The sequence below is a fragment of the Phacochoerus africanus genome, chromosome 14 (genome assembly GCF_016906955.1).
Source record: "Phacochoerus africanus isolate WHEZ1 chromosome 14, ROS_Pafr_v1, whole genome shotgun sequence".
NCBI classification, from domain to species: Eukaryota; Metazoa; Chordata; class Mammalia; order Artiodactyla; family Suidae; genus Phacochoerus; species Phacochoerus africanus.
This window is the reverse complement of record NC_062557.1, coordinates 18,028,359-18,042,144: the sequence shown is the minus strand read 5'-3', so window position 1 is coordinate 18,042,144 and position 13,786 is coordinate 18,028,359. Positions and strand designations below refer to the sequence as shown.

The 13,786-nt window shown below is 48.2% G+C and overlaps 1 protein-coding gene across 1 annotated transcript; it reads right to left on the bottom strand.

Moving 5' to 3' along the window:
• Positions 1-593: 593 nt before the first annotated feature.
• On the bottom strand, positions 594-13,141 carry LOC125114048 (leucine-rich repeat-containing protein 37A-like). The gene is given in 9 exon segments (XM_047757073.1): positions 594-807; positions 1,174-1,319; positions 1,401-1,455; positions 3,120-3,169; positions 5,314-5,418; positions 5,968-6,118; positions 6,120-7,728; positions 9,636-9,751; positions 13,057-13,141. Coding segments are annotated over 9 exon segments (2,361 nt in total). The 5' UTR covers positions 13,083-13,141; the 3' UTR covers positions 594-704.
• Between the last annotated feature and the right edge of the window lie 645 nt (positions 13,142-13,786).

Here is a 13,786-nt window from a genome sequence, read left to right as displayed (position 1 = left end):
GTTGATTAATGACTTTCTTTGCAGCAGTGGAAGAGCCTTTGCAGCTACTGTCATTACCTAACCCTTGGAATCTTGCAGCCGGAGGCCTGTGCTGGGTGAGGGAGGAAGCGGGAAGGTCTGGTGCTGGGCTGGGCTGGAGGGCGCCGAGCAGCCCATGGCAGACCCTCAGGGAGGTCAGGAGAGGCCAGGGAGGCCCTTGTGAGGCCTGAGGAGAGCCGTCTTGGGCGGTGGCCGCTCTCACACCTTCTTCTTCTTCTGTTTTTTCCGGCCTGGAAACATGCTGTAAACAACTGGTACTTGATGAGCCAGGAGAGAGGGCACCAGCACACGCTGTTATCTGACCTGATGCTCTACGCCCCTTGAGGATGACATGTTCGCAAGTTCCCAGGGACTGATTCTACTGGGGAAACGAGGGAGAGAAGCGCCCTTCCTCCTCCTCTTCCCCCTCCTTGGCCCGCATTTCCTCTTGTGCAAGTACCGGCTACCACCAGGGGTTCTAGCGTCAGCTCTGCAGTTTCTTGCCAGCGGCCCTTGTCACTGGCATAGAAATAATTCGGCTGCTTACATTCTAATTCCTTACCACATGGCTAGAATTGGTTGTGAATGTACACTTTACTAGAACAACAACAAAAATATTTTACAAGCAATTCCTAGAATCTGGTGCTATACACACACGTTGTAGGCGGCCTGAGCCAGGACGGGGCTCACTCGGGGGGAACCTCAGGTGCCGCGTCACTCTCCTCACCCAGGTCTTCCACGTCCGATTCTATGGTCAGAACCACATCTGCTGGGGCTTCACTGACCTCCCTGGAGTAAGAAGAATAATGCCAAGGCTTTTACTCTCAGAAGCGGCAGGGAAACGTTCCCTTATTTCCTTATTTTATTGTGGCTTTTCAGGGCCCCACTTGTGGCACACGGTAGTTCCCAGGCTAGGGGTCGAATCGAGCTGCAGCAGCCGGCCTACACCACAGCCCCGGCAACGCCAGAGCCGAGCCTCATCTGCGACCTACACCACAGCTCACGGCAACGCCGGATCCTTAACCCACTGAGCGAGGCCGGGGGTGGAACCGAGTCCTCAGGGATACTGATCAGGTTCACAACCCGCTGGGCCACAAGAGGAACTCCTGTTCCCTCCTTTGAGACCAGAACTTTACATCGTCCCCCCTCACTTACCCCGCACCCTCATGGAGGACCTCTTCCTCATCAGAAGACTCCTTGTCGTGTAGCTTCTGGGCCATGTTTTTCTTGCGTGTGGCGTTGAGAGGTCTGTACATGTCCTGAAGCCAGAGTGGCCGCCTTCTCCAAAAAAAGCCCTCCCTCTGCAACGCAGAAAGGGAGATATTAAGTCTGCACCTCCCCTCCTTTCTCTGGCCACAGCACTCTGTCCTCCTCAAATTTACCTTGCTCTCGCTCTCCCCCGAGCGTCTCTTACGCAGCAGAAAGCCGAAAAAGCCCCTTGGAGGAAAACACACACAGTGAGTGGCACGTGCCCCTCCCACCTCCCTCGCGGCGTGCTCGCTCTGGTCCCACCAGGACTAAGTGGATACCTCAGCCCCCAGTCCCAACGAGCCCAAGCACCCCATATCCGGGATCCCGAGAACAATTCCAAGCACGCCGGCCTTCCCGAAGGTCTCCAAGTCTGTCCCAGACGGCCCCTCCGTGTCTCTGGGGAGCCTTTGGCATGTGGCTTCGCACGGAGTAAAGGCAGGATTTTCAGCCCCACTCGGCTTTGTGGCCCTTACCCAAGGGCCCCTGGGCAGTGCAAACACTGCCCAATCATGCTGGGCGGAAGAACATTAACTCTCTAGACGCATTTTACACGAGTCCCCTTCAGACGTCGTTCCCCATGTGTCATTTGCTGGCGGTGGGGGGGAAGGTGATGCTAGTTTCCTAGGTGCTTTATCCCAGAAGCTGAACCCCACCAAGCAAACACCTGAGTCCACCTAGGAAAGTTATCTAGCTTGCTGCCTTTGGTTGTTTTGTTGTTTGTTCGTTGGTTTGTTTGTTCCTTTTTAGGGCTGCACCCACGGCACATGGAAGGTCCCAGGCTAGGGGGTCAAATCGGAGCTGCAGCTGCTGGCCACAGCCACAGCCACAGCCACAGCCACAGCGATGCAGGATCCAAGCCAGGTCTGTGACCTACACCACAGCTCCCAAAATGCCAGATCCTTAACCCAGTGAGCAAGGCCAGGGATCCAACCCACGTGCTCACGGATGCTAGCTGGAGGCGTTTCCGCTGAGCCACGATGGCAACTCCCAGGCTTGCTGACCTTCAAACTGCAGGCTCTCACTGATGTGTGAGTGAATTGTGAGATCAGTTTGAAGGCCGTGACCAGCACAAAAACATAAAATACTCTTTTCTCAATGCAAACAGAATAGAGAAAAAGAGTCAGAGGGCACGATACGTTTGGCTTAGAAATGACGGAGGTCCGTATAGCATGTGTGTCCTGAGTTGTGACCGAAAATGAGGCCAAGAGCCCAAGCATGGTGTGGACAACAGGACGTCCCCAGGGGAAAGGGCCCGTCTTCTTTTTCATACTCACTAGCGGTGAGTCAATGGGGCGAGACATTTTCCCTTGCTCTCTCTCCTCCTCCTTATTGTAAAAGGGAGAGACAAACTAGTGTCTCAAGCTTCCTCCAGTTAGAACTCTATGAGGTTTGGATAAAGCGGATAGAGGGTGGGGGCCGGAAGGCCAGCAGGACGACAAGGCAAGTTTGCTTGCCACTGTACAGGAAGGAGTTATCTGCTCCATGTCATCCACTTGGAGGGGGCCTAGGAGCCCCCAAACTCCCAAAACCACGCGGCCTTCCCTACCCCGGAGCCTCCGAGAAGCCTCTCCTGGTCCAATGCCCACCACCAGCAGGAACGGGGACAACCCAAACCGCTCCCCCTCCACCCTCGTTCCTCAAAGGACTAGAGAAAGCGGATGAATCTGGACCAGTCTCATTCGAACTCAGCTTTGGCCGGGAGCTAATTCTGCTGGTGAATAAAGTATTAGGGTAAAGAAACATTCTTCCTGCCGTCAGTGGCTTCTTCCCTGTAAAACGAGGAGACTGAAAGAGATGAGTTCTACGTTCCCTAGTTCCAAAAAACTCTGTCTTAAAAGACCAGCGTTTACCTTTTGCGTCCTACGTTCCCTTCCCGCAACGCTCTCTTACGAGAACAGACCTGTTTTGGAAGAAAACATGACCATGATTAGCCATCACAACAATTTTCTCCAAATCCTTATTCATTCCGTTTTATTTTAAGTCTACCAGTTCCATGATAATCACTTCCGAGGCCAGGAATTCTCTCCTGTTTAATAGTCCCTTGGCTCGTCCCAAGGCCCTAACTTAGCATCTTGCATGCCGCTGGCAGTACACTTCGCCGACTGCTTCAGACAACATTCAACAGATAATTCCCAACAAAAACTCTCAGAAGGGGGAAAAGAAAATACAAGTATCCACAAGAAACCTAAGCATTGTTTTCAAGTCCAGAACAAGAGTCAGAAGCCTATCGTGACGGCTACTACTGATCGCTGTTGAGGAGGTCCTAATCAACGCAGTAAGGACAATGAAACACTGGAACGGAGAAGACAGACACACTTGAATGCGAGGCGATGGGCAACCTAAAAAAGACCAAAAGAATCCACCGAAGTTGTACTGGCAGCAAGATGAGAATTCAGTCAGATGACGCCACACAAAATCAGGAGATCCACATCTAAGCCTCAACAGCTTCCCCATAGAACACAAATAACTAGCTAAACAACAGACGATCGAGCCCGCTGATAACATCAAAGAGCAGGACTCTTCCCTGCCAGGTATAAAATACATACGGGAGCAGCTGGAATGAAGCCGTGAGCTACTGCTACTTCTACAGGAAAAGATAACTGCATCAGCAGACTAGAGTCCGGATAAAGACAGCATTTCAGGTCAGTGAAGAAAGAATGAACCATGCAGTGAAAGATCTTACAACAAGTGGATTTCCCAAGAGGGGGGAACGCTAGATCCCCTGCGTCCACCCCAACAGATTCTAGGCAGATTATAAAAGCCCCTGAAGAAAATGTTAGACTCCTTTTATGACATGAGGAGACAGCGGCCTGGCTACCAAAACCTGCTCCCCAAAAGCCCTGAGGAGAGGACGGGCAGACACGGCGGCAGACTGTCCACACACCGCCTACTCTTCCCAGCCCCTGCCTCCTTCTCCCCTGCACTCTTGCCTTCCTCTTGACTTATAAAACTCTTCGTAATAAATAAATAAATGCGGTCTTTAATTACACATCAGGGTTTCCCATCTTTCCCAGGGCTTCCGTCTCCAAGGAGACAAGACAGAAAAGCAGAGTCGGGTGAGACTGGCTTCTGCTTTTGGTTTGGCCACCGGGGCCCGAAGTTGATCTCCGTCATCTATAAAAGGGGGTGCTGATCTCACCCTCACAGGGTTGTTGGAATTCAATCAGACACCACATGGAAAACTCTTCACCCTGCGCTTGGCATAAATCAGCGCTAAGTTGGTGCCACAGACACGGTGGTCAAATCTATCAAAGGCTCTGCTTGAGGCATCAGGCTCCGAAGGCACTTTCCCGCCACAAGACTATAAAAAAAATACTGCCTCCGTTTTTTTTCTGATACTCTTGTACCCTTTTTTTTTTTTTTTCACATTTATGGAAATATGTTTACTTAGGGTGAGAAATGGGGACCTGCTATTATTTTCCCCCTCAAGCCGTTAGGTAGCTGTTCTATTACCATGTATCCATTTTCTTCCACGGATCAGAGTATGAAAACACGACACTGCAAAAGTCTTGGAAACACATGGGTCTATGGACAATATCAATAAAAAGGCATACATAAGCTCAACCAAAAATGTGTTAAGACCTATGCGATGAACACATTAAAACTCTTCCGAAGGACATCGCACGGCCACGCGTACATGGCATCAGATACCACCTGCCTAGAATGCTCTAACGATGTCAGTTTTCCGCAGATCAACCTAGAAATTCCACGCAACCCTATTTATATCCAAGACAATTTGCAAATGCCACTTGGCCAGCTGACATTTGGTAGAGAAAATATGCAAGAATAGCATGTCACCTCTGGTCTTCTTACAAACTGAATTTGTCCAACTAGTCTAATGCCTTTTTAATCTCGGGTTCAATTCTACAGAGACCTCCTGGGAGTGAAGTTCCTTTAAAAATCCTGGGAATATACGTTTCAGTAAAAGAACCCCACGTATTTCAGTCCGCGTGACTAAAGAGGGGGTTCAAGCGGTAGTAAGTGGAACGGTGGCTGTGCTTTTCAGTTTGCAGGTTCTGAATCTGACGTAGTTGTTGTCCTTACCTCGATGAGACAGAAAATTACAATCAAAAGCATCACCACCACAGTCACAGATATCGCCAAGATGAGCTTGTTATTATAGCCATATCCGGGAACTTCTTTGGGGAGCTAAAACAACAAAGCACAATTTTTTAAAACCAAGGGGATAGAAAGGATAAAAGCTAACTATTTTTACACCTTTTCTAAATAATAGCTAACTATTCCTTCTTTTTTTTTTTTTTTCCGCCAGGCAGGCATGCAGAAGGTCTGGGCCCGGGATCAAATCTGCGCCACAGCAGTGACCCAAGCCACAGCAGTGACAGCCCTGGATCCTTAACCTGCTGCTACCGCAGGGGAACTCAATAGCTGATTATCCTTACACTGTGCTAAAACCCCATCCTTTCAGGCGAGCAGCTCATAGGTTCTTAAGAACAGACCAAACCCAAAGTGTTATTAATCTCATGGCCAGCATTTCCTTCTACAACCCTAGTTATCTTGTGCGTTAGGCCCTCCTCTCGTCTACCCTAGGAACAGTGCCACATGCCCTAAATGAGCAAAGAGGGAGGGCACTGGCTTAGCCGGTCTCGTGGCTGAGACAAGAAACAGGCTAGGAGCCCCCGGTCTTCCTGCGTGGGCACTTTATGGGCCTGTCCTAAGCGGATGAAAAGTCCAGCTCACCTCACTCGACTCCTTCTGTTCCCCCTGGGCTTCTGTGTTCTCGTTGATGTAGTTCTCGGTTTTCCACTGGTCCGAATCCCATTCTGCCTTGGACGCCTTGGCTTCTTGCTGCTCACTGAGAAGCTTCATCAGGAGGCCTGTCCTGGAGATGTGCACAGGCCAGCTGCACTTGGGGCTCGGAGCAGTCCGTCCTCAACGTCCGGATAACATGCGAAATAAGCTGCCTCACGTCATTGTTGGGGATGAGGGACTGCAGCTGCTGGTTCAGCTGAGCTTCAAACCGAGTCCCCGGGGAGGGAACTCCTGGGGCAATGAAGCTTGTGGGCATAGAGGCCACGTCAGTGCCCACACCGTGGTACTCCCACTGTATTTTGTGGGTGTGTTGTTGAACAGTGGGCATAACGTTGTCTGCAGGAGCAGCAGAATATCCTGAAGGAAGAGTGCTCTGGGTGGTGCTTGCAGGGAGAGTGCCCGACAAAGTAGTTGTGCCTGAAGCAGTAGCAAGTTCTTCAAAAACAACCTGTGGAGTATTGTTTTCTGTAGAAGGCTCTGAAGGAGAAAAGGATTGTGGAGAAGCCTTTTCCTGAGAACTGGGTTCTCCTGAAGGCGACGAAGCCTCTAGTGAAGGGGAATTTATGAGGTTCCTCACTGCAGAGGACGGAGGCCTCAATGCAAACAGTGATCTGTAGCTTGAGCTTTTGTCTGGGACCCCCTGGCCCTTTTTGGGAACGGCCGATCTGTGAAGCAAAGGAGAATGAGACTTGCGGAAGGAGTACATCTTTCTGGGATGTGACATTGCATTAGCGTCTTCTAAAACCAAAAGAGTGTATGATAAGTCCTTTGATTTCTTTTTGACCTTTCCTGGGGCTTCTGGATGGATAGAAGCAGCAGGCCTGCCCCTCGAATACTGTTTCAGGAAAGAAGAGACTTCCGCTTTACGTTCCGTTAAGAGTAAAGCCTCTTTTTCCAAGGAGTTTGCCACTAGCTTCCCGGGCCTCTGGGCCACGTGCAGCTGGTCCACTTCCCTGGCGGAGGGCCCCCTGAGCTTGCTTCCTCTGGCAGCGTTCTCCACCAGTGGCTGGGCATTCTCTTTTCTCCTGGTGCTCTGCCTTCTCATTTCTCTGAAGTGCCTTTTCTTTATGCCCCTGGGGCCCTTGAGGACCCTGTTCACCTTCGGCGGCCTTTTTTCTGCGCTCTCAACCTCTTCGAGGCTCTTCTCCTGTTGTCGGGCGGTTTCCAATTTCTTTCGAAGGATGTGGCGTCTCAGTTGGGGACTTAACACGTTGGACTGTATAAGCATGGCAGTTTTTTCTTTCCTTAGAACGTCATCAATTTTTTCTTGAATTTCTGCATCTATCAAATTTTCCAGAAAACGGAGTTGCCTCAATTTATTTTTATAAGTTGAAATACTGGATTCAGGTTGAACAGAGGGGTTCCCGGTGGGGGTCTTCAAATGGCCCGGTGGGATGTCTGCCTCTGCTACATTTGAAAAGAGAAGCTGGATGAATGGCAGCAATGTGGATTCTGCATCTTCTAGATTTCCCTCGGAGAAATACGGCAGGATGTAGTTGAGTGCACTGATAACATCACTTTCGTCACTAAAGTCCGGCTGCTCATCCACGAAGCTCGACAAGCTGACACGACTTCTGCCTGAGGACGGCCTCTCTGGCTCAATAATCAGCTCGGTGCTGGTGTTCTTCTTCCGGGCTTGTAGCACCTTCATGAATGATCCTTCTGCGTGCCCTAGAGATGTTTCTTTACCTGTCAAAAAGGAAGAGACTGGTTCTGAACATGGAAGACTGATGGGGCAGCCCTTGTCCCATCAGCCACGTATCCCAGGCAAATACACTAGGCATCAGCAAACCTCCGAGGGCCACTTAGAGAGGAGACAGAGAAACCCACACTTAGACCTACGACTGGCAACAACAACCGGTGGCAGAAGACAGCTTCCCAAAAAGTGCCTCTTCATTCAGAGAGCTCCATAACGTGAAATACAGCGACTACATTTAGGACTAGTCCACTGGACCCCAGGGGCCAGCTGCCCAGGACTCGAGAAAAGCCAGGGCTGGAAGACAAACACTCCCGGACTCAGCTGGGCCCTGCGGATCTACTGTGACTCCTCCCCCAGGCTCACACACCCCATCCTTCCTGCCTCAGAAGCAGAGGGGCTGGCCCCGTCTCTCCACCTCTTCACTGTGCTTGTGTTCTTGCTGCTATCACAGGGGACCGCGACAACACCTGCGGCCCACAGGTCCTCACCTGTACTTGTCCTTCTCCATCTACCCACCGAGTCCTTTGCCCGGCCCCTGCTTCCAAATATCCCAGCCCTCACAACCGAAGGTTCTACACAGAAGAAGACACTATGTCCACCCTGGTTCTTTGCTAAAATTTGGGCAGGGATCTGGGGTGCAGGTTGAGAGACTTTTTCCAGGCTGTATGCCAACGTGGAATGTTAATACGTGAGGTCCTAAAAGGCAAGAGGGAAAAAGCAACTTCTGCCAGAAGCCTACTTTGCTTTCATTTCATTTCACTTCGACTATTTCCAGCTCTGCTTGCGGAACCATCCAAAGCTGCTCACTACGGGAAGGTAATGTGTACCACTGTGTAGCTGGGCTTCTCCTCCAGAAGGATTAAAAGCGTTTGGGGTGGCGGTGGTGAGGGTCAGGGGAGGAGGGAAGGGTCACGAGGAAGGAGGAGCCCAGACTGGCCGAGAGCCCAAAGCTGGCGACAGGGGTCTGAGCACTAGGCCACGACACTGAACGCCTCTGACCTTGCTTTCCCTCACCTGTAAAGGCAGATCAAACACGCCTTTTCTGCCCACTTCTGGGGGAGAAGGGAGCAATATAATTGGTTAAAAAAACTGAAAACACTGTTTTGAAAAAGAAGCAACATGGTCTTCATCTAAGTAGCAACGTGTCCTTTACAGTGTGCTCTAGATCATGGATGGAGACGCGTATTCGAGCCCTCTGGGCAGGAAAGCAGGTTTTGAAGTTGTTAAGGGGGTGTCAATAAATCTAATATACAGAAAAATAGTTGAAAGCACCCGAGTGTTTTGTGGGTAGAAAAGCTTGAGATCTAGAGCAAGTTCAGAGCTGGACGGTCTAAGAATAAAAGAGCTCTCCTACCCATTCGAAGGGCTAGGTAGCAGCTTCGGGTTATGGAACCAGAAACTCTCAGGTAAACCATAAACCATAAAAGGGCACTGCTTACACTCTATCATACAACTGCAAACAAAACAAACAAACTAATCAGAACTACATTTACGCCTGTTGTAGAAGACAAAGGGTACTTGAGACTTAACGTATCTAAAATCAGTTTACACACTGTGGTGCACTGTAGGAATAAGTTCCATTTGCAGGGAGCACCGAACATAGTATGTGGCCATTAAGGTTGATTCCCTTCCCCTCTGCATTCCTTTCTTTCTCTTGCTCCTTTATGTGGGTCACTTACATCAGGCAGCTAATGTAACTGAGCTGTTATTAGCTTAATAATGTAACCAAGAATCTGACCTTTAGCAAGGGAGTAGTTCTTAGAAATTTAGGGAGCTGGAATGCTGAATGAATAAAACTATTGCAATTACACCATTCATTCAACAACCCATCATAACTGATTAAAAATAAACATTAAATAAACATTTAAAAATGTATCACCAGGCAATTCGGACTCACCACAACGCGCGCTGTTTTTCAGGCATCTGTCACAATGCAGCTTGACTGTCTTGCAGACAACTTCAATGCTACTTTTAAATTGGCAGAGGCAGCAGGCCATATGGCTAGGCAAGATCCTATAAACGGAAATGCAGAGAATTAAATTTGTGGTAGAGGAGTTAGTTGAGCAGGTAGGAGAGGCAGGCCACAGCCACCACAGGGCATATGAACTGGAGCATTGCATAGGGACTAGCTGGTCAAGGGCTGCTCTTGGCTGTTGTAAGTAAACATGCAGGAGGACAGAGGTACCCAACGGAAGGATGAGGATGGCAGTAGATATAGTGTGCCTAGACGAAAAAAGTGATACGTATCAGAATTGGGGGACATTGGCCTGTAGTTTAATTCGGAAGTATCTCCTCCCAACCCAAAAGCTCACTGTGAGTTTACCAGTAGTACACAGCAAGAGGGCAGATTTCTAGGAGGAGTCTGAACAAGTCCCCAGCTTCTGGAGTCCCTTTCTCAATTCCTAGTTGTGAGTAGCAAATATATTAGAAGGTACTAAATAAAGAAACACTGTGTGGTTAAACAATAACAGAGACTGTATTGGCCAGATCTGGACAATCTGAACATTCAAAAGAAGAATGCGAGCATGACAATAAGGTATAACAGCATTAAGTTAAAGAAGGGCACACGAGTCCGTAATGATAAGTGAAAAGACAAGAGGGAGAGCTCTTCTTTACAGAGTAGTATTAGCTAATAAATGCATAAGGAATGATAGAGTTAGGAGCATCCTCTTGGGAATTCCCGCTGTGGTGCAGTGGGTTAAGGATCTGGCTTGTCTCTGTGGAGGCGCCGCTTCGATTCCTGGCCGAGAGCAATGGTTAAGGATCTGGCATTGCCACAGCTGGAACACCTCTGGCTCGGATCTGATCCCTGGCCCAGGAGCTTCCATCTGCTGTGCGGGCAGCCAAACAAAAGGGAAAGGGTCATTTTGCAACTACCAATGTAATAACTGATTCAGACAAGGATCACCACTGATGCACAGCTGGGCGAAGAGCTGTTTGACAGTAGGACCCTCACTGATCCCACAGATTATTTATGAATTACCAAGGGGGAAAATCACTTTCCAATGGAGCGATATGGAAGACAGCTCCCTAAACAAGTGATCAAACATAGCACTGGGCCACCCAGAGGGAGGAAGTAGGAAGGATACAGTGTCTACGAAGCATTCCTCCCCAAAATGTTTACTTTGAATCTCATGAAGAAACAGACAAATCCACACTGTAGGGAAATGCACAAGACAACTGGCTTAGCTTCTTCAAAAAGACTGAAAAAAAAAAAAAATACCCGCGAAATACTCCAGATTAAAAGAAACAAAGATATGACATGAGATGCCTAATCTCTGATTGGACTCTGTATCAAAACAAAACAGACTTAAAGAATGTTATTGGTGGAGTGTCCGCTCAGGTGCAATGGGATTAGGTGGCGTCTTGGCAGCACTGGGACGCAGGTTCGATCCCCAGCCCGGCACAGTGGGTTAAGGAGCCAGTGTTGCCACAGCTGTGGCTTAGGTTGCAACGGCAGCTCGGATCCGATCTGGCCTGGGAACCCCATATGCTGCGAAGGGGCCAAAGATGTGAAAAGACAGTTTTCAAGAAACCGCATCTCAGGCAATAAGGTTCAGTGATCCCCAAGAGATGGGAAATGAGGAAGTGATCCCTATGATTGCCCTGCTCACTTCTTTGAGAGAGTTTTCGGGTCATCGGACAGGGAAGAGAAACCCAGTCAGAGACTGATGGACTCCCTGACTCAGGAAATGGAGCTGAGAGTCTGGGAAAACCAAGGTAACAGGGGTTCACAAAGCAGAGTACTAGAGAGAAAAGAAAGGCACAGACAGAGAACTCTGGAGACATGCAGAGGGATCTCTGGACTATTCAGCAAAGTGTTGGTCAGTGCAGGTGTGTGAGGAATTCCTTGAGGCCAAGAAAAGAACCACATTAAAGGATTAATCAGAATAAATGGGTATCACACAGCATGGGAAATAGTACCTGTTCCTACAAGCCAGACGGGAAAACCTTACGATACTCAGAAAGGACTTGTCTCAGCAGTTTCTTTCTTCCTTTCTTTTCTTTTTTCTTCTTCTTCTTTTTTTTTTTTTTTTTTGGTCTTTTTGCCTTTCCTAGGGCCGCTCCTGCCCCATATGGAGGTTCCCAGGCTATAGGTCTAATCGGAGCTGTAGCCACTGGCCTACGCCAGAGCCACAGCAACGCGGGATCCACGCCGCATCTGCCTCCTACACCACAGCTCATGGCAATGCTGGACCCTTGACCCACTGAGCAAGGGCAGGGATCCAACCCGCAATCTCATGGTTCCTAGTTGAATTCAGTTAACCACTGAGCCACGACGGCAACTCCCCTCAGCAGGTTCAAATGATGAGCTCTAGACTAAAGGCTACTTGTGGTCATACCTAACAAATCTTAAAAACGAGACCTAGGGAGTTCCCGTTGTGGTGCAGCAGAAACGAATCCGACTAGGAACCATGACGTTGCGGGTTTGATCCCTGGCCTTGCTCAGTGGGTTAAGGATATGGCGTCACTGCGACCTGTGGTGTAGGTCGCAGACGCAGTTTGGATCCGGCATTGCTGTGGCTGTGGTGTAGGCCGGCAGCTGTAGCTCCGATTCGACCCCTAGCCTGGGAACCTCCACATGCTGTGAGTGCGGCCTAAAAGGAAAAAAAAAAAAAAAGTGACAGCAACAACAACAAAAAACTAGACCTAAAAAGATAAACTGTTTTGTTCCACCCAAAACAAAGTTCAAGCATTTTAGAAGAATATACAAATATATAGCACACAATACACTAAAATTCACAATGTCTGGAATTATGTGAAAAATCACCAAGCATGCAAAGCAGCAGGAAAATATGTCCCATATGGAGGAGAAAAAGTACTCAATCAAAGCGAACCCATAATCTGCACAGATGTTAGAATCAGCAGAAAAGAACATTAAAATTTTTAATACATAGGAAAAAAGTTATTATTACTGTATTGCATGTGTGAAAAAAATCCAGACTGAAAATGTTAAGGAGACGCATAGAAGACGTAAAACACACCCGAACTGAGCTTCTAGAGGTGAAAGCCAATTTCTAAATGAAAAAGATACAGGATGGGCTTAATGGCAGGTTAGACACTGCAAAAGAAAGGACCAGGAAACACTGAGGCAGAGAAACTGTCCAAAATGAAACACAAAGAGCAGCAAAGCAAAACAACACAAATGACACAAGGGCTGGGAGGGGAGAAATGAAAGTACATTATTTGAAGTTTCCTACGCTAGTCATGACTCTTATTAATGAAAATGACACATGAAAAAATCTGACTGAGGAAAATAACACAACAAACCTGAAAAATTTAAGTGAAAATAAATGTAAGAAAAATCAACAACTTACAGCTTTTCCAATTCAAGGGTCATCATGAGGATACTTTCAACCGTTGTAAGTGACACTTGTGTTGTTCCCAGGTCTCTGAAGGAAAAGCCCAAACATGCATGATATAAACACAAGGACAAAAATTCTAGACTTAAAAAAGAAAAAAATGCCTAACATGTAATTACTTCAATTCTGGCTTCTTACTTGCCATAGATGGTAATTCCAAAGAGCTCCTACCGACGAAATTTAAACTGACTGGCATCGTCAAATGAATGACCTTGGTGCTGAACACTACAACCTTTTAAAATTCTTATTATTATGTTTTCGTTTTGGTCTTTTTAGGGCCACGGGGGCGGCATATGGAAGTTCCCGGCCTACGCCACAGCCACAGCAACTAGTGATCCAAGTTGTGTCTGCAGCCTACACCACAGCTCATGGCAACGCCCGATGCCCAACCCACTAAGCGAGGCCAGAGATGGAACCCGCATCCTCGTGGATAATAGTCGCGTTCACTACCACTGAGCCAGGACAGGAACTCACACCACTTAAAATTTAAATTGTCACTTTTTAGGCAAAGCACTCAATCTCCCATGAGACGGTTGTGATACTTACAAGTATCTCAGCGCTGGTAATTTATAAAGATACGAATCTTCAACTGTTGTCAAAGGATTATGGCTGAGAACTCTGATGAAAAAAAATGGAATGGAATTAAAATTGTCTGCATTTTCAATTACTTTCCCAAAAGTTTATA